The sequence below is a fragment of the Macaca fascicularis genome, chromosome 3 (assembly GCF_037993035.2).
Source record: "Macaca fascicularis isolate 582-1 chromosome 3, T2T-MFA8v1.1".
Lineage (NCBI taxonomy): Eukaryota > Metazoa > Chordata > Mammalia > Primates > Cercopithecidae > Macaca > Macaca fascicularis.
In genome coordinates, this window is record NC_088377.1 from 32,882,237 (window position 1) to 32,905,456 (window position 23,220).

Here is a 23,220-nt window from a genome sequence, read left to right on the forward strand (position 1 = left end):
GTTCTGCCAAAAAAAAACCCCAGAAATTATACATTTTTATTTCTAGGCTCACCTTACTTATGGAAACGTTAGTTTGCAGTTGCACTTAATAAGCCTTAAAAATTAAAAATTTTTTAAATGTAAAAAATGTGAAGAAGCAATACATCAGAGAAGATTTATATGCTAACAACTGCAGACCACTCTAAACAAAAGCCAATCAGGAAAAAAACCTTTACGATAAAACTGTTCATAATCTGTTGCTTTGGTTATAAAATCTTTCTATATTTACTGACAGTTAATTAAAATGAAGATTTTACATAAATAATATTATGGACACTAAAGTTGCATACTTTACATGTTATAGAAATGCTATTTACTCACTTAAAATGTTCTTCAAAGGTTCTTACATCTACTCTAAAGCTGTAACATAATTTCACTGAATTGGTGTGAATTTAGCCTTCATATGTATATGTGACATGCAGAGATACAGAGATTCATGTATATAGGGAGGTTTCTTTTGCTGTAATTTGAGACCTCTACATCTATATCTTCCTCATTGAGTTGCAAACTGCAAGTCAATAAATCTGACTCTCACTGATTCAAAAGCAAAGAAATTGTAAGGTCCTGTTCTTTCATACTGTAGATAATTCTTATATCTCATTTTCGTTATTAACATCTCTTTTCCCAGTGAATGCTGTTAACAAAATGACAGAACAAACATAAATTTGTCTCACAATATCTGCTTATTTTTAAATGGAGACAGTTACAAACAGTACTATGGCCAGACAGTGAAAATAAGATAAGAGAGCAGAAAAGAGAAGCAAGTCTCTAAGTTTCATAGTTTTTGTTTTATCTGACTTTTCCATTACCAAAATCATGCATCTCTCTCTGTTTTCCCATATGGATATGAATATGAAGATGTAACAACTTCCACATAGATGGCTCTGTTATTTTCTTATTTGAATTACTATCAGTCTCTCTCTAGGTGCCTGTTTCTCTTGATACAAACACAAGAAATTATCTCTAAAAAAACCTTCCCTTTAGTTGTAGTATACTTTTGAATTTTCCAAACAATTGTTTAATCACCTACAATCTATATTCTTTTTCCATTTCTCTCTTGATGATGTTTCCGTGACTATAATCAGGAATTATTTCTTAATTTTCTTTGTTTTTAATAGATATGTAACATTTTAGAACGACTGAGAATTTACTTCAAACACTATTTTTTTTTTTTTTTTTTTTTTTTTGCTTTTGTTACATCATACTTTTCTGTTTCTTGGAAGGCAATTCTCATACTTTGGAATTTCTCAAAATATATTCTGTGGAACACAAGTTGCTCCAAGATATTAATGAGCAACACAAGGAAAAAAAAATCATGGTCAAATAAATTTGAGGAACATTGTGTTAAACAGAATTAAACGGGTCATTTTATTGTAGACTATCTTAAAACCTTTAATGAAGGAAAGAAAAAAGATTTCAGATTCATGGAGGAACATAGTTCTTAGTTTCCCAAACCTATTGAAATAGAACCTGGTGTTTGTAGAATATCTCATTACTGTCCATCTAAATGCTAATTTAGTTTTTAAGAACATTGGCTTGGGAGTAAGCTGGACATGGATTCAAATCTAGCTCCAAAACTTACCAGTCATAGGGCTTTGCCATAATTACTTCTCTTTTCTATTGTTAAATAATAGCTAACATTTGTTGCACTCTTGACGTATGCACTACACATATCTGATGTAATCAAGAAAACAATATCTATACAAGTGGTAAAACTGAGACTATAAGTAACAAAGTTTAAGTAAAGAGTGTAAAAGCTCCCTCATTAGGATGCGTGCTAAATAAACTACTGCATTAGCTTAAGTCATAGGAAATTGCCATTATTATGGGTCAGAAAAAGTCAAACTTTTTCATTTGTTTCAACTTCAACAATGAAAATATGCCTGGGTTTCCAGACATGGAGCAAGCATTCACATCATGGTGTCTGTTGTTCTATCTCCTTCTCTCCCTCTGATCATCTGATCAGGAACTTATCTCTGTTCAGTTTCTGTGAGGTTAGTCCACTAATCGGCTCTATGTGGACACTTGTCAAGAATCTGTCATTCACCCTCATGGCTCTTACTCCTCATTCATGGTGATCTTATCTACTCCTGTGGGTTCATTGATTATCTCTACAGAATAATTACAAGCCTGTGTAGAACTAAGAGCTCTAGAATGCTAGAATCTGACAGAAATGTAGAAATCATCTAGTTTAAGCCCCTCATTTTACAGATAAAGAAACCTAATTTCCAAACTTACAGATGTGCATTTTTAGTCTGCCAATTGGAGAAAAAGATGGAAACATTCCTCGACACTTCCCATTAAATGTGTCCAACAATGAACTCACCATTTCTCTCCTTCACTAATTAAGGCTCTGGTTTAATTAGTGGTTTCCTATTTTTTTTCCTGATTTCCTGTTTTCCTTATTTTTGTCCTCATTGCTCTCCCAGTTACCCAACCTAAACCTCAAAAGCATGATTGGCTAATGAATGCCCTCTCTTGACTCACCCTCAAATGGACAGTTCTTAGGTCTTTCCACTGTAATGTTTTTCCTATCCATCCCTTTTATCCAATCCAATTGTAGCTTTCTGACCATTCATTCATTCATTCATTCATTCATTCATTATTTATTCAATTCTCTTCTGCTTCTTACCTATTGGTTATTTTGGGTGACACAGTCATGGATCAGATAAGAGATCTTTCTATACTAGAATACCTTTCATCTGGACTCCCAAATACACTTGATTATTCTTTTCCTACCAACCCCTGCTTCATTCTAGTCTCTCTGACTTTAGTCCCTCCAATAAAACCTATTTTTTTATTATCACTGCTAATTTATTCTTTGAAATACAAATCCAACTGTGTCACTTCCTTCATCAATTTTCCAAAATTCTCCACTTGTCTTCCCAGTGATCATCTCTGACATATCTCCAATCTTCCTTCTCACCTTTAGCTCCCCTATGTTTCTCTGCCAATAACCTGAAGACCACTCAAACTGGCACCCTCACTCTTGCCAAATCCCTTCTTACCTCCATATCCCTGTCTTCACTCACACCTTCCTATCTGCCTCTATGACTCTCTCTCCTTCTCTGTGATCTCAAGCTGATAAACTTCTATTCATCCTTTTAGTCTCCCCTCAATTACCAAGTACTCCTTAGAAATCACATTAATATGTTAACCCAATACAGCCTCCCCTTGCTTTGAATTCTCACAGCATTTTCCTTCACTACCTTTACAGTGCTTAATGCTGATCATGTAGTTTGATTGTACACCTGACCTAGGCTCAGTAGGCTTTAAACCCCTTAACAGACACCTGTTTATCTTCACATCACTCACAATCTTCACATATACAGAGAGTGGCCATTTCTGAATCTTTCATGACTTTACATAAAAGCCTCAGTTTCCTCAGCTGTAAAATGAGGACAACAGCACCTTTTTAAACAGTTATTTTCAAGATTAAGTAACTATGTATAATATTTAATGTGAGCCAGGTAGATGACACCATAAGTTTTGGGTTATTCTCTCAAATATGGTAAATTGGAAACATATGCATTTGAGTTATCCCCAAATATTTGAAAATTATGGCCCAGATTGTATTTGAGATAACATAGTGCCATATGTTTGTGTTTAAATCAATTAGGTCAGAAAAAGAAAAGAGAAGCAGCTATACATTTTCTTTTACCTTTTATTAATCCCAATATTCCATAGATATTAAGTTTATTGCTTCTTATTTGCTTCCATTCTGTGAAGTCATTCATGTTTTTTGCTTCTTTTGCCCATGCACTAAGCCATAGATTCTGTCCAATGCCCACCAAATTCTGCCCTAAGTAAGTGACCATAGTCAGCCACACCCAGAGCCAGCCAAAGGCTTGGAGGTACTGCAGAATGATGGAGAACTTCACCTAAAGGCAAAATTGATATAAAATTAGATTACCAAGAGATACAGGAACATGACAGGCCATTTCTGAATAAGTTCCCTTACTGATAGTTTCTGATTAGCATCAATTAAATACATAGTATGATATAGGATTTCAAAGATGTACTTTAAAGTCACACCTCGATTTAAACCCTATTCTGATGTTTCCTAAGCTTTGTGATCTTGATCAAGTCACTAACACCTGTAATTCTCAGATGGATCACCTGTTAATTAGAATAACAGTAATCACTTTATAAGTATATGTAGAGTGTCAAGCACAGTACTGAACCCTTAAAAGCTCAATTAATGTTAGTTGTTATCATTAGTGAAAAAGAATATACATAACTAAATAACATGTAATCCTAACCAATCACCAACAATTCCATTTCATACAACTTCCTCAAGCTATTATATAGCAATTATCCTCAAATTAAATGAGAAATCTATAGTATTTATCAATAATGCAAGGTAAACTTTTATGTTTAGGTGGTTAATAGCAAATAACATTAGTTCTTCTGGTGCTTACCCCACCAACAGGGATCTTTTCTTTTTTCATTGAGAACTGTTTTCCTTGATCCAATGAGGGCCTGATAAAGCAAGACAATGTTTTGCTTTTTAGGTTTTAGATGAAACTAACGTAAAAAAATTATACATTTTTAACCATTTTGTTGCATCTTTCTCTACTCCCTTACCCTAACAGCAACTTGGTTTTCCCTGATAATAACTTTGCATCTTTTTGGTCTTATCAAAGGGAGACTGTTCATTCTACCATAACCCACATAATTTAGGGCCAGCGCATGTGGTCTATTTTTTTTTTTTTTTGAGACAGAGTCTCGCTCTGTCGCCCAGGCTGGGGTGCAGTTCCCGGATCTCAGCTCACTGCAAGCTCCGCCTCCCGGGTTCACGCCATTCTCCTGCCTCAGGCTCCGGAGCAGCTGAGACTACAGGCGCCCGCCACCTCGCCCGGCTAGTTTTTTGAATTTTTTAGTAGAGACGGGGTTTCACCGGGTTAGCCAGGATGGTTTTGATCTCCCGACCTCATGATCCGCCCGTCTCGGCCTCCCAAAGTGCTGGGATTACAGGCTTGAGCCACCGCGCCCGGCCCATGTGGTCTATTTTTAACTGCTTCTTCTAAATAATTATCCTTTAAACTTGAATCAAGTCTTTAGAGCATTTAAATTAATGCCATCTGGCTGTACCATACTCTATCCCTTCTCATCCTAGCCTAGACTGGCGTCTACTAACTTCTTGGTATCTCAGAAGATGAACTAACATCAGGGTTACTCTTCTCATTTTGTTCTGCCACCACCCTGGGTAATGTCACAGATTACATGAAAAGCTGTATTAAACTCGCTCTCTTTTCCAGCTTCATGGTCTTCATAGCTCCAGGTCCTGCATGTGTACCCCACTTTTGCCATCAACTTTCATGACCTTAAACCATGAATCTTATTACTTAGAACTAACCCATCTCTGAAAACCCACCTGTAAGTATTTCAATCTCTGATCATAACCTCTTCTATTTATAAGTTTTCAATTCAGTAATTCAGTCATTCTCACTTCATTTGGTTTTTATTTTACTTAGATTCCCAAGTCTAGCCTTCTATAATCTTTGCTCTCTTGGATAATCAATGATCCTGCTTTACCTGGGATTTACCTGGTTTTAGCATTGACTATCCAACTTCTAGGGAATTCCTTAGTCCCAGGCAAACCTATATTCTCTCTCTTTTCCCTGCATTCTCCGTGATTATCATTTCATGCAAACTTTGCTTGTTTCTATCATACACAACCTTAACTGAGCCAGTTATTTTCCTATCTCCCCTAATGTTTTCTCTAGCTTTACAAGGAGCCACAACACTTTCTCTGTCTTGATCATAGGACATTTCCATCTATTCACCAAGTATTTGTCAATTTCATCTTCTAAATATTTCTGGAATCATATTATTGGATAAGTATTTAGAAAATAACAAGCAGCAAGAAGAAAAGTGAGAAGTAGGGAGGAGGAGGAGAAGGAGGAAGAAAAGGATAAAAGATAGAGGGAGAAGAGGAAAAGAAGCAGAAGAAAAGATTTACAATCCTACATTTCAGAGACAATCTGTGCTAACATGCTTGTGAATATTTCAGTAGTCTTGCCTCTATTTGTGTGTGGTATGATAATATTTTAATGTTGCTCTTATATTATATTATATAATGTGTATAATAGATATATCTTATATTACTATTGCTCTTATCTTATATTGATATTATATTTCAATATTATAATTATTAATGATTGTCAGTATTAATATTGATAATATTGCTGTATAACCAGTTCACACTTTTAAAGAAAATTACACATTTGTAACTCAATTTATAAAAAACATATTCTTCTACAACACCATTATATTTTATAATATAACATAATATTTTATCATTTTACCATGATATGATTTATGTAACAAAGTCAGTGCTTATACTGGTTGCAGTTTTTTTCCTACTTTATTGCTATAATGACCATTCTTTTCATAGGTCTTTTATTGCCTCTTGTACTAGATTCCCATACGCAGTAACATGCGACGTGATCAATTACAAGTCATTTGATGCATCTCCTGTTAAACTGACCTCTAGAAATGCTGAACTGATGTACACACCTCTCAGCAGATTATGATAAACCCCTGTTTCTTCATGGTTTCCACTGTAATTTTCAGAATAAGAAACGCCTTATTTGGGCAGCCTGGTAGTTCTTCCCATCCTATCTCTGGCACTAGTATTCAGAAACATTCTGTGGGAGGTTGCAGTGCATGTCCTTTGCAGGATCAGCCTCAGCATCAGAGAAAGACACACTATTTAATGGACACTTTCATTGGAATAGCTCCTGGTGTATGATTTGGGTTAATTATTGTCTTCATCCTTCAAGCTGTTGGCCTGGCTTCTGTTTGGATAAGCAAATTTAGCATTGGTACCAAGCCAAAAATTAATTCTTAATGTAGCTGAACATAAAATGCTATGAAATCCAACGGTTAAAAGGGAATTAAGCCTTCCTAATTAGATATAACTAACAAAAACCAGTAATTTATTGGATACTATTGATTTTCAAATGAAAATGTTATTCATCATTTTTTCACACACAAAAAAACCCTGCATTTGGTTCTAGGCACTTTGTTGTGAATAACAGGTTTTATTTGAATTTTTTAAAAGAGAAACTATTTAATTCTAGTAGAGAAATTTTAAACATGAGTCTTGTTCTGTCCTTGAGAAATTCTCCAGAAAATTCGCACAATATCTATTTACATATTTTGTATAAAATATGTAAAATCAACATGTTGAAACCATTGCCTCCGATCTAAGCACGAAATTAAAAAGTTTGGAGTACATATGGGAAGACAAAAGTGATTCAGTGTTGCGCATGAAAGACAAAAGGGGGCAACCTAGGTAGTAAAATAAAATTTCCAGTTTATTTTATTCAGGGAAGACAGTGATAGAGATTTAAGAAAGTAATTAATAGGCATAATATAAATTTAGAAAAAAATGTGGAAACAGTTTGAAATAAATATTTTAGTCCTGCTGGAAAAATAATGTCATTAAACTAACTCTAATTCTTAAACTTTGAGAGAAAATTTTTCAGAAATTATTTGGTCCAACCCCCCTACCCCTCCTTTTCAACATACTCCTGATAGGCAACTAGACAGTTTTCCCATGAACCTTTTCATGAGAAAGACTTATTATATTCTATTTTAGTAGATCCCATTACAGACAGCCTCTATTTGTTGAAAAGTTCCTGCCGGCTTGTATCTTCCAATCCCACTCTGTGTGTGTGTGTGTGTGTGTGTGTGTGTGTGTGTGGACAGAGTCTCACTCTGTCACCCAGGCTGGAATGCAGTGGCACAGTCTCAGCTAACTGCAACCTCTGCCTCCCAGATTCAAGCGATTCTCCTGCTTCAGCCTCTGGAGTAGCTGGGACTACAGGCAAACGCCACCACACCTGGCTAATTTTTGTATTTTTAGTAGAGACGGGGTTTCCCCATGTAGGCCAGGCTAGTCTCGAGCTCCTGACCTCAAGTGATCTCCCAAAGCGTTGGGATTACAGGCATAAGCCACCACGCCCGGCCCCAATCCTTAATCTGTCTTAATTCTGCACTAATTGGAAATGATTGGAGAATTCGAAAAGAATAGAAATTTAGAGTGAAAAGTCAGGAAAACTCTCTCTATGTGATATTATCTTACCAAACAGTAAAGCAGATAAAAAATGAAAGGGAGAATAGAAAATAATACACTAGTATAGCCAATTAATTGGAAAAATTATAATAGGCTTCTCAAACATTAGATAAAATGTGATTTATTTAGTCGTTTGAAATTTCTTATTTGAAAAATTTAGTGCATTCTTTAAAAACTTCACTCTGGGTTGTGTTGATAAAAATATGACATATTGGACCTGAGGTGATCTTCCCAAAGTATTCTTTCCTCCCTCCCCGCTTCCCTCCCTCCCTCCCTCCATCGTTTCCTTCCTTCCTTCTTTCCTTCCTTCCTTCCTTCCTTCCTTCCTTCCTTCCTTCCTTCCTTCCTTCCTTCCTTCCTTCCTTCCTTCCTTTCTTTCTTTCTTTCTTTCTTTCTTTCTTTCTTTCTTTCTTTCTTTCTTTCTCCCTCTCTCTCTCTCTTTCATTCTTTCTTCTTCTTAGATTCCATTTGTCAATTTTGGCTTTTGTTGACATTGCTTTTGGTGTTTTACTCATGAAGTCTTTGCCCACGCCTATGTCCTGAATGGTGTTGCCTAGGTTTTCTTCTAGGGTATTTATGGTTTTAGGTCTTATGTTTAAGTCTTTAATCCAACTTGAGTTAATTTTTGTATAAAGTGTAAGGAAGGGGTCCAGTTTCAGCTTTCTGCATACGGCTAGCCAGTTTTCCCAACACCATTTCTTAAATAGGGAATCCTTTCCCCATTGCTTGTTTTTGTCAGGTTTGTAAAAGATCAGATGGTTGTAGACATGTGGTGTTATTTCTGAGGACTCTGTTCTGTTCCATGGTCTTTATATGCTGTTTTGGTTACTGTGACCTTGTAGTATGAAGTCAGGTAGAGTGATGCCTCCAGCTTTGTTCTTTTTGCTTAGGACTGTCTTGGCTATACGGGCTCTTTTTTGGTTCCATATGAAATTTAAAGTAGTTTTTTCTAATTCTATGAAAAATGTCAATGGTAGCTTGATGGGGATAGCATTGAATCTATAAATTACTTGGACAGTATGGCCATTTTCATGATACTGATTCTTCCTATCCATGGGCATGGAATATTTTTCCATTTGTTTGTATCTTCTCTTATTTCCTTGAGCAATGGTTTGTAGTTCTCCTTGAAGAGGTCCTTCACATGCCTTGTAAGTTGTATTCCTAGGTATTTTATTTGCTTTGTAGCAATTGTGAATGGGAGTTCACTCATGATTTGGCTCTCTGTTTGTCTATTATTGATGTATAGGAATGCTTGTGATTTGTGCACATTGATTTTGTATCCTGAGACTTCGTTGAAGTTGCTTATCAGCTTAAGGAGTTTTGGGGCTGAGACGATGGAGTTTTCTAAATATACAATCACGTCTTCTGCAAACAGAGACAATTTGACTTCCTCTCTTCCAATTTGATACCCTTTATTTCTTTCTGTTGCCTGATTGCCCTGGCCAGAACTTCCAATACTATGTTGAATAGGAGTGGTGAGAGAGGGCATCCTTGTCTTATGCCAGTTTTCAAAGGGAATGCTTCCAACTTTTGCCCAGTCAGTATATTGGCTGTGCGTTTGTCATAAATAGCTCTTATTATTTTGAGATATGTTCCATCAATACCTAGTTTATTGAGTGTTTTTAGCATGAAGAACTGTTGAATTTTATTGAAGGCCTTTTCTGCATCTATTGAGATAATCATGTGGTTTTTGTCATTGTTTCTCTTTATGTGATGGATTATGTTTATTAATTTGCGTATGTTGAACCAGCCTTGCATCCCAGGGATGAAGCCAACTTGATCATGGTGGATAAGCTTTTTGATGTGGTGCTGGATTTGGTTTCCCAGTATTTTATTGAGGGTTTTCACATTATGTTCATCAGGGATATTTCCCTGAATTTTTCTTTTTTGTTGTGTCTCTGCCAGACTTTGGTATCAAGATGATGCTGGCCTCATAAAATGAGGTAGGGAGGATTCCCTCTTTTTCCATTGTTTGGAATAGTTTCACAAGGAGTGATGCCAACTCCTCTTTGTACTTCTGGTAGAGCTTGGCTGTGAATCCGTCTGGTCCTGGGCTTTTATTGGTTGGTAGGCTATTAATCACTGCCTCAATTTCAGAACTTGTTATTGGCCTATTCAGGGATTTGACTTCTTCCTGGTTTTGTCTTGGGAGGGTGTATGTGTCCAGGAATTTATCCATTTCTTCTAGATTTTCTAGTTTATTTGCATAGAGGTGTTTTGCATAGTATTCTCTGATGGTAATTTGTATTTCAGTGGGATCAGTCGTGGTATTACCTTTATCATTTTTTATTGGACCTATTTGATTCTTCTCTCTTTTCTTCTTTATTAGTCTAGCTAGAGGTTTATCTATTTTGTTAATCTTTTCAAAAAACTAGCTCCTGGATTCACTGATTTTTTAAAAGGGTTTTTTGTGTCTCTATCTCCTTCATTTCTGCTCTGATCTTACTTATTTCTTGTCTTCTGCCAGCTTTTGAATTTGTTTGTTCTTGCTTCTGCAGTTCTTTTAATTGTGATGTTAGGGTGTCAATTTTAGATCTTTCCCACTTTCTCCTGTTGGCATTTAGCACTATAAATTTCCCTGTAAACACTGCTTTAGCTGTGTCCCAGAGATTCTGGTATGTTTTGTCTTTGTTCTCATTGATTTCAAAGAACTTATTTATTTCTACCTTAATATCGCTACTTACCCAGTAGTCATTCGGGAGCAGGTTATTCGGTTTTCATGTAGTTCTACTGTTTTGAGTGAGTTTCTTAATCCTGAGTTCTAATTTGATTGCATTGTGGTCTGAGAGACTGTTATGATTTCCATTCTTTTGCATTTGCTTAGGAGTGTTTTACTTCCAATTATGTGGTCAATTTTAGAAGAAGTGTGATGTGGTGCTGAGAAGAATGTATATTCTGTTGATTTGGGGTAGAGAGTTCTATAGATGTCTAATAGGTCCAGTTGGTCCAGGGCTGAGCTAAAGTCCTGAATATTCTTGTTAATTTTCCGTCTCATTGATCTGTCTAATATTGACAGTGGGGTGTTAAAGTCTCCCACTATTACTGTGTGGGAGTCTAAGTCTCTTGGTAGGCCTCTAAGAACTTGACTTGAGACTTATGAATCTGGGTGCTCCTGTATTAGGTGCATATATAGTTAGGATAGTTAGCTCTTCTTGTTGCATTGCTCCCTTTACCATTATGTAATGTCCTTGTTTGTCTTTTTTGATCTTGATATTTGTTGGTTTAAAGTCTGTTTTATCAGGGACTAGGAATGGCAACCCCTCCTTTTTTTTTTGGCTTTCCATTTGCTTGGTAAATATTCCTTCATCCCTTTATTTTGAGCCTATGTGTGTCTTTGCACATGAGATGGGTCTCCTGAATACAGCACCCCAATGGGTCTTGACTCTTTAATCAGTTTGCCAGTCTGTGTCTTTTAATTGGGGTATTTAACCCATTTACATTTAAGGTTAATATTTTTATGTGTGAATTTGATCCTGTCATTATGATGCTAGTTGATTATTTTACACATTAGTTGATGCAATTTCTTTATAGTGTTGATGGTCTTTACATTTTGGTATGTTTTTGCAGTGGCTGGTATCAGTTTTTCCTTTGAATATTTAGTGCTTCCTTCAGGAGCTCTTGTAAGGTAGGCCTGGTGGTGACAAAATCCCTCAGCATTTGCTTGTCTGTAAAGGATTTTATTTCTCCTTCACTTATGAAGCTTAGTTTGGCTGGATATGAAATTCTGGGTGGAAAATTCTTTTATTTAAGAGTGTTGAATTTTGGCCCCCACTCTCTTCTGGATTGTAGGGTTTCTGCAGAGAGATGTGCTGGTAGTCCGATGGCCTTCCCTTTGTGAGTAACCTGAACTTTCTCTCTGACTGCCCTTAACGTTTTTTCCTTCTTTCACCCTTGGTGAATCTGATGATTATGTGTCTTGGTGTCACTCTTCTTGAGGAGTATCTTTGTGGCATTCTCCACATTTCATGAATTTGCATGTTGGCCTGTCCTGCTAGGTTGGGGAAGTTCTCTTGGATAATATCCTGAAGTGTGTTTTCCAACTTGGTTCCATTCTCCTCATTACTTTTAGGTAAACCAAACAAAAATAGGTTTGGTCTTTTCACATAGTCTCATATTTCTTGGAGGCTTTGTTTATTCATTTTCATTCTTTTTTCTCTAATCTTGTCTTCATGCTTTACTTCATTAAGTTGATCATCCTCTGATATCCTTTCTTCCGCTTGATGAATTTGGCTATTGATACTTGTGTATGCTTCATGGAGTGTTTTTCAGCTCCATCAGGTCATTTATATTTTTCTCTAAACTGTTTATTCTAGTTAGCAGTTCCTGTAACCTTTTATCAAGGTTCTTAGCTTCCTTGCACTGGGTTAGAACATGCTCCTTTAGCTCGGAGGAGTTTGTTATTTTACCCACCTTCTGAAGCCTACTTCTGTCAATTCCTCAAACTCATTTTCCATCCAGTTTTGTTCCCTTGCTGGCAAGGAGTTGTGATCCTTTGGAGGGGAAGAGGAATTCTGGTTTTTGGAATTTTCAGCCTTTTTGTGATGTTTTATCCTCATCTTCGTGGATTTATCTACATTTGATCTTTGATGCTAATGACCTTTGGATGGGGTTTTTGTGTGGACATCCTTTTGGTTGATGTTGATGTTATTGCTTTCTGTTTGTTAGCTTTCCTTCTAACAGCCGGGCCCCTCTTCCGCAGGTCCACTGGAGTTTGCTGGCGGTCCACTCCAGACCCTGTTTGACTGGGTATCACCAGCAGAGGCTGCAGAACAGCAAAGACTGCTGCCTGCTCCTTTCTCTGGAAGCTTTGTCCCAGAGGGGGACCTGCCAGATGCCAGCCAGAGCTCTCCTATATGAGGTGTCTGTCGACTCCTGCTGGAAGGTGTCTCCCAGTCAGGAGGCACGGGGGTCAGGGACCCACTTGAGGAGGCAGTCTGTCCCTTAGTAGAGCTTGAGCACTGTGCTGGGAGATCTTCAGAGCTGACAGGCAGGAACGTTTAAGTCTGCTGAAGCTGCACCCACAGCTGCCCCTTCCCCCAGGTGCTCTGTCCCGGGGAGATGGGAGTTTTATTTGTAAGTCCCTGACTGGGGCTGCTGCCTTTCTTTCAGAGATGCCCTGCTCAGAGAGGAGGAATCTAGAGAGGCAGTCTGGCTACAATGACTTTGTAGCCCTGAGGTGGGTTCCTCCCAGTTGAACTTCCCCACAGCTTTGTTTACACTATGAGGGGACACTGCCTACTCAAGCCTCAGTAATGGCAGAAGCTCTTCCTCCCACCAAGCTCAAGTATCCCAGGTCAACTTCAGACTGCTGTGCTGGCAGTTGAGAGTTTCAAGCCAGTGGATCTTAGCTTGCTGGGCTCCATGGAAGTGGGATCTGCTGAGCAAGACCGCTCAGCTTCCTGGCTTCAGCCCCCTTTCCAGGGAAGGGAACAGTTCTGTCTTGATGGTGTTCCAGGCACCACTGGTGTACAAAATACATACATACATACATACATACATACATACATACATACATAAAATAAACCTCCTGCAGCTAACTGGATGTCTGCCCAAATGGCTGCTCAGGTTTGTGCTTAAAACCCAGGGCCCTCATGGTGTAGGCACCTGAGAGAATCTCCTCGTCTGTGGATTGTGAAAACCATGGGAAAAGCGTAGTATCTGGGCTGGAGTGCACTATTCCTCATGGCACAGTCCCTCATGGCTTCCCTTGGCTAGGGGAGGGAGTTCCCAGACCCCTTGCACTTCCCAGGTAAGGCAGTGCCCTACCCTGCTTCTGCGTGCCCTCTGTGGGCTGGACCCACTGTCTAACCAGTCCCAGTGAGATGAGCCAGGTACCTCAGTTGGAAATGCAGACATCACCTGCCTTCTGCGTTTGTCTCACTGGGAGCTGCAGACCAGAGCTGTTCCTGTTCGGTCATCTGGTCATCTTGCCCTGGACCAACTTTCTTTCTTCCTTTCTTTCTTTCTTTCTTTCTCTTTCTTTCTTTCTTTCTTTCTTTCTTTCTTTCTTTCTTTCTTTCTTTCTTTCTTTCTTTCTTTCTTTCTTTCCTTCCTTTCTCTCTTTCTTTCTTTCTCTCTCTCTTTCCTTCCTTCCTTCCTTCCCTCCTCCTCCTCCTTCTCCTCCTGCTCCTCCTTCTTCTTTCTTTTTTCTCCTTCCTTCCTCCCTTCCTTCCTTCCTTCCTTCCTTCCTTCCTTCCTTCCTTCCTTCCTTCCTCTCTCTCTCTGTTTCTTTCTTCTTCCTTTCTTCTCTTCCTCCTTTTCCTTTTTTTTTGAGACAAGAGTCTTGCTATGTTGCCCAGGCTGGTTTCAAACTCCTGAGCTCAATGGATCCTCCCAGTTTGGCCCCTGAGTAGCTGGAACTATAGGCGTGCAGCACCATGCTCTGCGGAATTCTTTATTTGAGCTGATGCAACTTAGATTTTTTTTTAAAAACAATTTTGTAAACAAATATTTATAGGGACTGGAATTCTTTTTTTAGGGAGAAAAAGAAGGAATGATTTCCCAAAATTGGTTTACAGAAACTTCAAGGGTTCAATTTAGATATTATATTAACAGTGATTATATAAATAAGGAAAATTGATTTACTGTAGGGGAAAGGAAATGATTAAGTTTACAAAAATATTGATTAATTTTTACATGTTAAGCTTTTCTTAAGTTATTTAATGAGTGCACAGTGACACTATACAAGGGCAGATATGCTCCTTAGGATTCAGAGATATGTATACCCCAAAGCAAATGGATTTCAAAGTATGTTTCATTGCTTCTGGATTATCTTTTCTTAGAGACTCTTAAAAGATTATACTCATTTAAATGAAATATATTAAGTCTCAGTGGCCAAAAAATAAAAGAAATGATGGATCAGAAAACTTTTCAGTGTTCTTTCAGTCTCTAGTTATTTATCCACCCATTCAACAAATACTTATATATGTGCCATTCGGTGTTCTAGCTGATGGCAATGGAACAAATAACAAAAAATCCTGGCCTTATAAAACCTTATAATATAGAGTTAGGAGGAAGACAAAATAAAAAATAAACAAGTAAATTTCCCAATTTTATGGAAATTAATAAGACGTATGACAAAGTAAAGCTGGGAAAGGAGTAGGAAGTGTTGAGATATGAAATAGGGTGGATAAGCAAGTCTTCATTGATGAGCCAACATTTAAGCAAACACCAACAGAAGGTGGATGTGCAAGCCATATGGTTATCTGAACAAAGTATACTTCATGCAGTGAATCAGAAACGCAAGACCTTGAAGTAGGGGCATGCCTGGCTATCCCAGGAACAGAAAACGGTCAGCGTTGCTGGACAGAGTAATGAAGGGTGAACTTCCTAGGGTTCTGAGATCAGAATGGTAAACAGGTCCAGGTCCTATAGGGCTTTACAAGTCAGTGTAAGGACCTCAGATTTTTCTCTGAGAGGTGAATGTTTTGAAAGTTTTGGGCAGAAAACCAATATTCTCTGACTTGCATTTATAAAAGAGAGTCTCTGTATACTATGTTGCAAATAGCCTGTATGGGGTAAGATGGCAGCAGGAAGGCCTGTAAGCAGGCAGTTACAATAATGGCAAGTGAAAAATAATCGTGATCGGACAAAGGGGACAGCTATGAAGGTAATGAGTGGTGGGTGAATTCTGGATTATTGGATATATTTTGAAGATCGAGCCAATGGGATTTGATTATAGATTGGATGTAGAGTAAGAAAGGTCAAGATGACTGCAAGATATTTTTTAACTGAGCAACTGGAAGAATAGCATTGCCGTTAGCTAAGGTGGAAAAAAATCGTATGTGGGACAGGTTTGTGTGTGGTGAAGGAAAATCTAGAATCCTTTGTGGGACACATAAATTGGAGATGTCATTTAGACATTAAAGGGGAGATGCTGAGAGAGTCAGTTGCCGGTTCAACCCTGGAGTTCAAGAAGAGATCCAGACTAGAGAGATTAACTTGGAGAAATTAGTGTATGGAAAGCATTTAAAGCCATGAGACAGTATAAAAACACTAAGATAACAGACAAAGAGAAGCAGTCCAAGGTCTTTATGATCAAGGAGGAATGATTTATTATTAGTTTACCTACTGAGTCAGCTAAATTTGGTATGCACACAAATCTCCAACCTGTAACATCTACATCATCCACACATCCTTAGGTATATCCAATTCTTAAAAAAATTATTATTTCAAGACTCATTCTTTCATTCAAGGTCAAAACTGCCAGTATCTGAGCTCTTGGATCCTAAAGTGCTTGATTCCCTTTAATCTGTCACAACGCTCAATTTTAGCAATTACAAGATCTAGGCACTTATTTTATAATCTCTCTCTCTTTTTTTTTTTTTTTTTTGAGACAGAATCTTACTCTGTCACCCAGGCTGGAGTGCAGTGGCACGATCTCGGCTCACTGTCTCCCAGGTTCAAGCGATTCTCCTACCTCAGCCTCCCAAATAGCTTGGATTACAGGCACATGCCACCATGCCTGGCTAATTTTTGTATTTTAGTAGAGACGGGATTTCACCATGTTGGTCAGGCTGGTCTTGAATTCCTGACCTCAGGTAATCCACCTGCCTCAGCCTCCCAAAGTGCTGGGATTACAGGCGTGAGCCACCACGACCAACCTATAAGCTGTGTATTCCTATTATTTCCTATTATCTTTTGGTTTTCTGTTTAGGCTACTGAGGGAAGAAACATTGGGGAAATAACTGATTAGATTAATTTGCTTCAATCATTATTCATTTTAGTCACTTACAAAAAAAATAAAGCATAATATAACAAAATCCAATCAGGACGAAAGTTTTACCCTTTTTATTCTGTCTCCCTCCCCTCTTCCTTCCTGCCCTCCTTTCTACTCCTTCTCTTCTTCTTCTTCTTCTTCTTCTTCTTCTTCTCTTCTTTCTTTCTTTCTTTCTTTTCTTTCTTTCTTTCTCTTTCTTTCTTTCTTTCTTTCCTTCCTTCCTTCCTTCCTTCCTTCCTTCCTTCTTTCTTTCTTTCTTTCTTTCTTTCTTTCTTTCTTTCTTTCTTTCTTTCTTTCTTTCTTTCTTTCTTTCTTTCTTTCTTTCTCTCTCTCTCTCTCTCTCTCTCTCTCTCTTTCCTCTCTTTCCTCTGTCTTTCTTTCTCTTATTTTTCTAGGCAGGTTATTCAGGTCCTATACCGAGTCTGTATGTCTAGGTCACATATCCTGTCTTGATAATCATCCCAATCCATCATGAAATGTTTACGTCCAAAGCCTATTTTTCACATTCTCATCTGTAGAGTCTATGAATGCTATGGGATGGGGATGTTTTTGGCAATCAGATTAAATTTCTACCACTAGAATTTGGCTAGAAATAGCGAGAAATCTAATGAACATATGTTTCCAAAACTAAGTCTCATCCATCTCACTTAAAAATTTAGACACATCCATCTAACTTGTAGTTTAGAATTGGAAACCACTAAGTACATTTTATATCCATCATAATGTATGGATCTTTCTTATAGGATGTGTTCAAATGCTATAAAAAAGTAATTAATCAGTCCATAATCCCAGTGAGCCTGGCATTTCCTGATACTCACCTAGGTTTTTGTTCCAGGATTTTGTCTTTTGGTCTAGTTCTGGAGTTGACTGCACTGACTCGCTTTAGAGCATGAGCTGGAGAGAAAGACAGTCAGTGTTTTTATATCCACAATTATAAGCCAACAATAAACAAAATAGAGAGAAGTATAATGGAGGATTACACAAATTGGAGAGGTTTTTAAGTTCTAGATCCATAGGTTTACTGGGAGCCCTAGTATTTTCTCCATTATTTCAGCTTGTCCTAAAATGTTCTGTAATATCGTAGTAAAACTGAGATTTCTTATTGAGAAAACCTACAGAGAAATTATTTTTTTTCTCAGAGAAAGGAATGCTAACTCTCTCAGTGTCCCTCTGAGAGGGCTGCTAACTTATTTCAGATCTTCCACAGAAGGGCTAAATATTTCCCAAGAGGAAAACCACTCTAGCCTTTAAAAGAAACATAATTTCATGCAGCCTTTATACAAATGTGATTCTCGTGAAGATTAGTAAGAAAACACAATGGCAGATTCCCCAAAGCTGTCATTGCCTTGCAAGTGTCACTAACAGTGATAATAGCATCCTATGTGACAGGCATTGCCCTAAGGGCTTTGTATCTCTTTTAATTTTCAAAACTACCCCTATGAGAAAGGTACTATAGTTATTATCCTTATTTTAGGGATAAAAAGACTGAGGCACTGAGCTCTTACGCAGGAAACACAAACCAAGGTCATACACCAAGACCTATCAGCTACTGAGGTTCAAATAACCTTAGTGAATTTGATGGTAAATGGGCTAGTGAATTTGATGGTAAATGGGCTAGTGAATTTGATGATAAATACCTCAGTGCTAGACAGATTTTTGTCTTTATTCACAGTCTGATACTTGAACTCTTTGAATTTTAGATTTCTCATCTCTAAACAGAAAGAATTGAATTTGGAGATTTCTAAGGTCTCTTCTACGAATTCTATGCTTTCTTTTTTCTAGAAGGAATCATCTAGCCCATAATGGAAGAAACTGATTGACCTCAAACATCTCTATGAAACATGGGGATTCCACGGCTTAAAGAATGCAAATTCAGTTTGAAGATGTTTCAGCCTGTCCCTCTAAGGCACAGTCTCATCTTTATAGCCTTTAATAATAATATTTAAATTTATTTATTTTCAATTTATAAACTACTTTTACATGCATTATATAAATTGAGCTCACAAATGACCTGATAAGATAAGAGAATAGGTAAATTTAACTATATTTTACAGGAGAAAAACATAAAACTCAGAAAGGGTAAGTGGCTTGCCTGAAACCCAGAATTGTTTAAGACAGGGCAAGGGAGGAGAGCAAGTATTGGGGAAGAAGCGAGCATCAATAAATGAGAGTGAGCCACTCCCTCTTTCCACTTTCCTCTTTCCAGTAAGTCAGTACTAAGTCAATGTACTTGTTCCTACACACTTGATACAATGTTTAAGAGCTTAGTTGTTCTCTGACATGAAACAGCGGTAGCATGGGATTCAAATTCTGTCACTTACCTTCTGTCTTAATTTGAGCAAGACACCTAATCTCTGTGTCTTGCTTATGAATTGTTTATTTCTGGAGTTTTTCATTTAATATTTTTGGACCACGGTCGACCGCGGGTAGCTGAAACCGCAGGAAGCAAAATTGCAGGTAAGGGGGAACTAGTGTATAAGTCAGCACAACATTGTGGAATAAACAGTGGACCTATTGTTAGGAATCCCGGAATCTAGTTCTCTCACTGAATAACCATATCAGTCTTCATCAAACGACACAGAAAAAGCAGAGACTTTGTAGAAGAGACCTTAGAAATCTCCAAAATGAGGACCATGGCAGCCTCTGGAGTTTTGGAGGAGGATTAAGTAAATGTAAAACTTATGAATATATTGACATCGTTACGATCCACGATGTACAAGCTATCATCAGTATAATTAGTTTGTGTAAGAATTAGCCTAACCTAAATCTGTAAATATGTAAAATTTATCTGTAGCTTTGTTATACTTTTCTTCATAAACCCATTTCTCACCTCTGATTTGATTATCTTATATAACATTTCCATAAGGCAAGATTCTTAGATTTTTTAGAGCTAGATGGAATCTTAGAGATGTGATATATCCAAACTCAAATTACACTGCAAAGAGTACTTTTTACCATTGACTTTCTAAGCTACCTGTTATTGACTTCAGCAGTGAGAGTAAGAATGATAGGAAAGAAAAAGAAATGAGTAATAAGCAGCTGGAGGGGCAGGGGAGAGATAATAATGTACATTGTTCAGTTCCATGTCTGCCACTAGGAAAAGCAGAGTGAGCTGAAGCACTGTATTTCCCAAACGGGAAGAACCACAAGAATTAAGTCGTTTGATGAAGACTGATGTGGTTATTCAGTGAGAGAACTAGATTCCGGGATTCCTAACAATAGGTCCACTGTTTATTCCACAATGTTGTGCTGGCTTATACACTAGTTCCCCCTTACCTGCAATTTTGCTTCCTGCGGTTTCAGCTACCCACGGTCAACCGTGGTCCAAAAATATTAAACGAAAATCTCCAGAAATAAACATTCATAAGTTTTAAATTACTTACTATTCTGAGTGGCCTGATGAAATATTTCACCGTTCTGCTCTGTCCTGTCTGGGAAGTACACTATCTCTTTGTCTAGCACATACATGCTGTGTGGATGCTCCCCACGCATTGGTCACTTGAGAGCTTGGGTTATCTGATCAACTGTCATGGTATTAAAGTGCTTGTGTTCAAGGAACTCTTATTTTTCTTCATGATGACCCCAAAGTACATGAGTAGCAATGCTGGCATCTTGGTCTATTTTATTATTAGTTATTGTTGTTAATCTCTTACTGTGCCTAGTTTATAACTTGAGCTTTATCATAAGTATATACATAATTTTAAAAAGCATAGTATATACAGAGTTAGGTACTCTCCAAAGTTTCATTCAACCACTGGGGGTCTTGGAAACATCCTTTGTGGATGAGGTGTGCCTACTGCACTCCCGTTGTAGTGACACATAAATTAACTAGAATTTTGAAACTGAAGAATTGTGTACCTTTTAAAGGAATTTTTGAACAGACTCAAGATCAAAAAGGGTGAATTATAATAAATAAATGGAAGATCACAGAGTGATCACACCTCTTACATCCTACTCTCTGCCAGGTAATTTCTTTCCCCTAAATCTCAGCAAAAGCGTACTCAAACAGAATCTGATTTCTCTTGATATTTATGCAAATAACAGAAAGAAATTCCCCACAGGGACAGACCTGTACCTAAAATCTGTGGAACCAGAGCAAGAGTGCAAATAAAGGCTCACATGTTGCATTTCCAATTATTTAAAAGTCACTGATGGAACTAAAAGACTCAAGTTCTATCGCTTTCTCTGACAAATACACCTTCCAAGCCACCTAGAAGGCGAGGATCAGATGAGAATGTCTGGATTCCTGAGACTTCCTCTGGGGGACATGGCAGTCCTTGATGAGTCAGTCTCAGCCAAGGCCTTTGCTCCTCTTCTCCCCCTCCCAAGCTCCACTTTGCACTCTCAGAAGTTCTGTACATCTGCAGATACCTCAGCTGACATGTCCAGACTCTGCCCACTCTCCCACCCTCAAGAGCAAACATCCTCAGGCCAAAGAATGATACAAGCCAGCAGGGCAGTCTGTCCGTGAAAGAACAAACCTGAGGAATGATAGCCCGGGTCCCAGGAGCAAGCTTCCATTATTTGAGCAGAGAATTCTGGGACCTGAGTTCCTAGAATGGTCAAGAAGTGGGAAGTGGGGAAGACACTCCTAGCCAGAGAGCCATGCAGGGAAGGCTAGAGCGGGAACTGACTAAAGAATGAAGTACAGGGCGAGGTTCAGTTGGCCCAGGTTTAGGAGGCAGCATTGCAGGGACATCACGCTGGATGCAAGCTATTATTTAATGTAGTGTTTGATATCAAGATCCGTTTTTGTCTTGCTCCCTGCAGTGGCTAAGGAAATCATCCTCTACAGAGCTAACCTTTTACAGATTCTCTTTTGATCTAGCTATCTAGTTTTTATTGTGAGTATAAGTCTTTCTGTATTTTTTATCCAGCATTCAAAAAATCACAATTCCAGAATATTCATTTTTAATAACACATTCTATTTCTGGCATAAAAATTTTCTCTACTTTCCACCTTTTTGATTGTCATAGAAAAGACAGAAATATTGAGGTAATTAGAAAGAAGTTAAAGTTACATTTTTCTAACTCTGGCAAATTTCTGATTGTGAGTTGGTAACATCTATTAATAGATCTATTAACATCTATCAGCCCAACTTCAAGAATATTACTGCTTTTATTCTGTTACAGCAGAGGGCACTTGTACATAAAAAAGTTATACAAATACAGAAAAGGTAGGATTTTATTTCCAAAATTGGGTATTTAAACAACAACAAATTCCACAGGTTTCAAAAGACACACAATTTATATTTCGTGGCGAATTAAATATTTAGCTTAAAGCTTACACACTGCTTACTTTTGGAACTATATTTTCTAAAGGCATACAACCTGTATTTCATGTGACCTTTAAAATAAATGGCCACACACACAAGAAAGATACTGGCTCAAAGCATTCCATAGCACCTTGTTAACTCCTGAGGGGATACACTTTGAGATTCATCTTTTTAACAAACAGCTACCGAGTGCCTGTAATTTGCCTAGCATGAGGCTACCTAAGTGACAGAGATAGAGAAATGACAGATTCCGTGCTGCTTCTAGTCTAGGAGGCAGTCCTAGACATTTGTTTTCTACGCAAGAAGCATAAATTATTACTTAACCTTTCTGAGAAGGCAAGGAATCATTTCCACAGTTGCCAGACATTAAGAAAAGAGGAAGTTCCTCTTCTGTTAAGGATGCCAGCCACATCTGACAATCCACCAAATAATTTTGCAAATAGACTATTTGTAATATGAGAAAGGTGGAAAAACAAGGAATTTAAAAAACAGTACTACAAAACTAATGTGTGTTAGCTTAGGTCCCAAAGAGAAACATCAGCAAAATGGACTTTGTTTTTGGATTTCACGGCATTAAAATAATAAATTGTACTGATCTTGTTATAAAGCAATTTCACATTTTTAGGACTTTATATCCAGGACAAGTGTCAGGTAAGCTAATGGATACTACTAGTTCATGTAGAAAATAATGAAACATAGCTCTATATTTCTTCTTTTATCTTGAAATTATGAGTTAGCTGGTTTTACAGTTAGTCCGCTGTGCTGCTCTGGAAAGGTATAGGAAAAGGATCCAGAAAAGTACAGGAAAAAAATGATGGTCTCTACATGACAAACTACCTACAGCTGTAAAAGGAGATGATGGTACATTACCCAACTTTAGGAAAATGCTGGATAGCAAACATTCTTGCATCTTACACATTGGATAAAGATCAAACCACTTCTTTTTTTTTTTTTTTTTTAAATGTCCGTACATCTTAATTTAATATTCTAGGGCTAGAGTAACAAAAATTGATAAATAAACCTAAATAAATAGTTAACTCTTAAAACTTGAACAAACATTGATCCCTTTTGCCTTTCCCAATTTCCTTCTTTTGTTTCTCT

General features: G+C 37.6%; 1 protein-coding gene across 1 annotated transcript in view; it reads right to left on the minus strand.

Annotated features, from left to right (window-relative positions):
* Nucleotides 1-23,220, minus strand: part of LOC102117110 (multidrug resistance-associated protein 1-like) — a 92,616-nt gene that overhangs the window by 21,385 nt on the left and 48,011 nt on the right. The window contains exons 16-18 of the mRNA XM_005548937.5: nt 17,663-17,738; nt 4,461-4,521; nt 3,701-3,920 (exon numbers count right to left, since the gene is read on the minus strand). Of these exons, the coding sequence (XP_005548994.3) occupies nt 3,701-3,920; nt 4,461-4,521; nt 17,663-17,738 (357 nt within the window). The remainder of the gene's footprint in view (nt 1-3,700; nt 3,921-4,460; nt 4,522-17,662; nt 17,739-23,220) is intronic.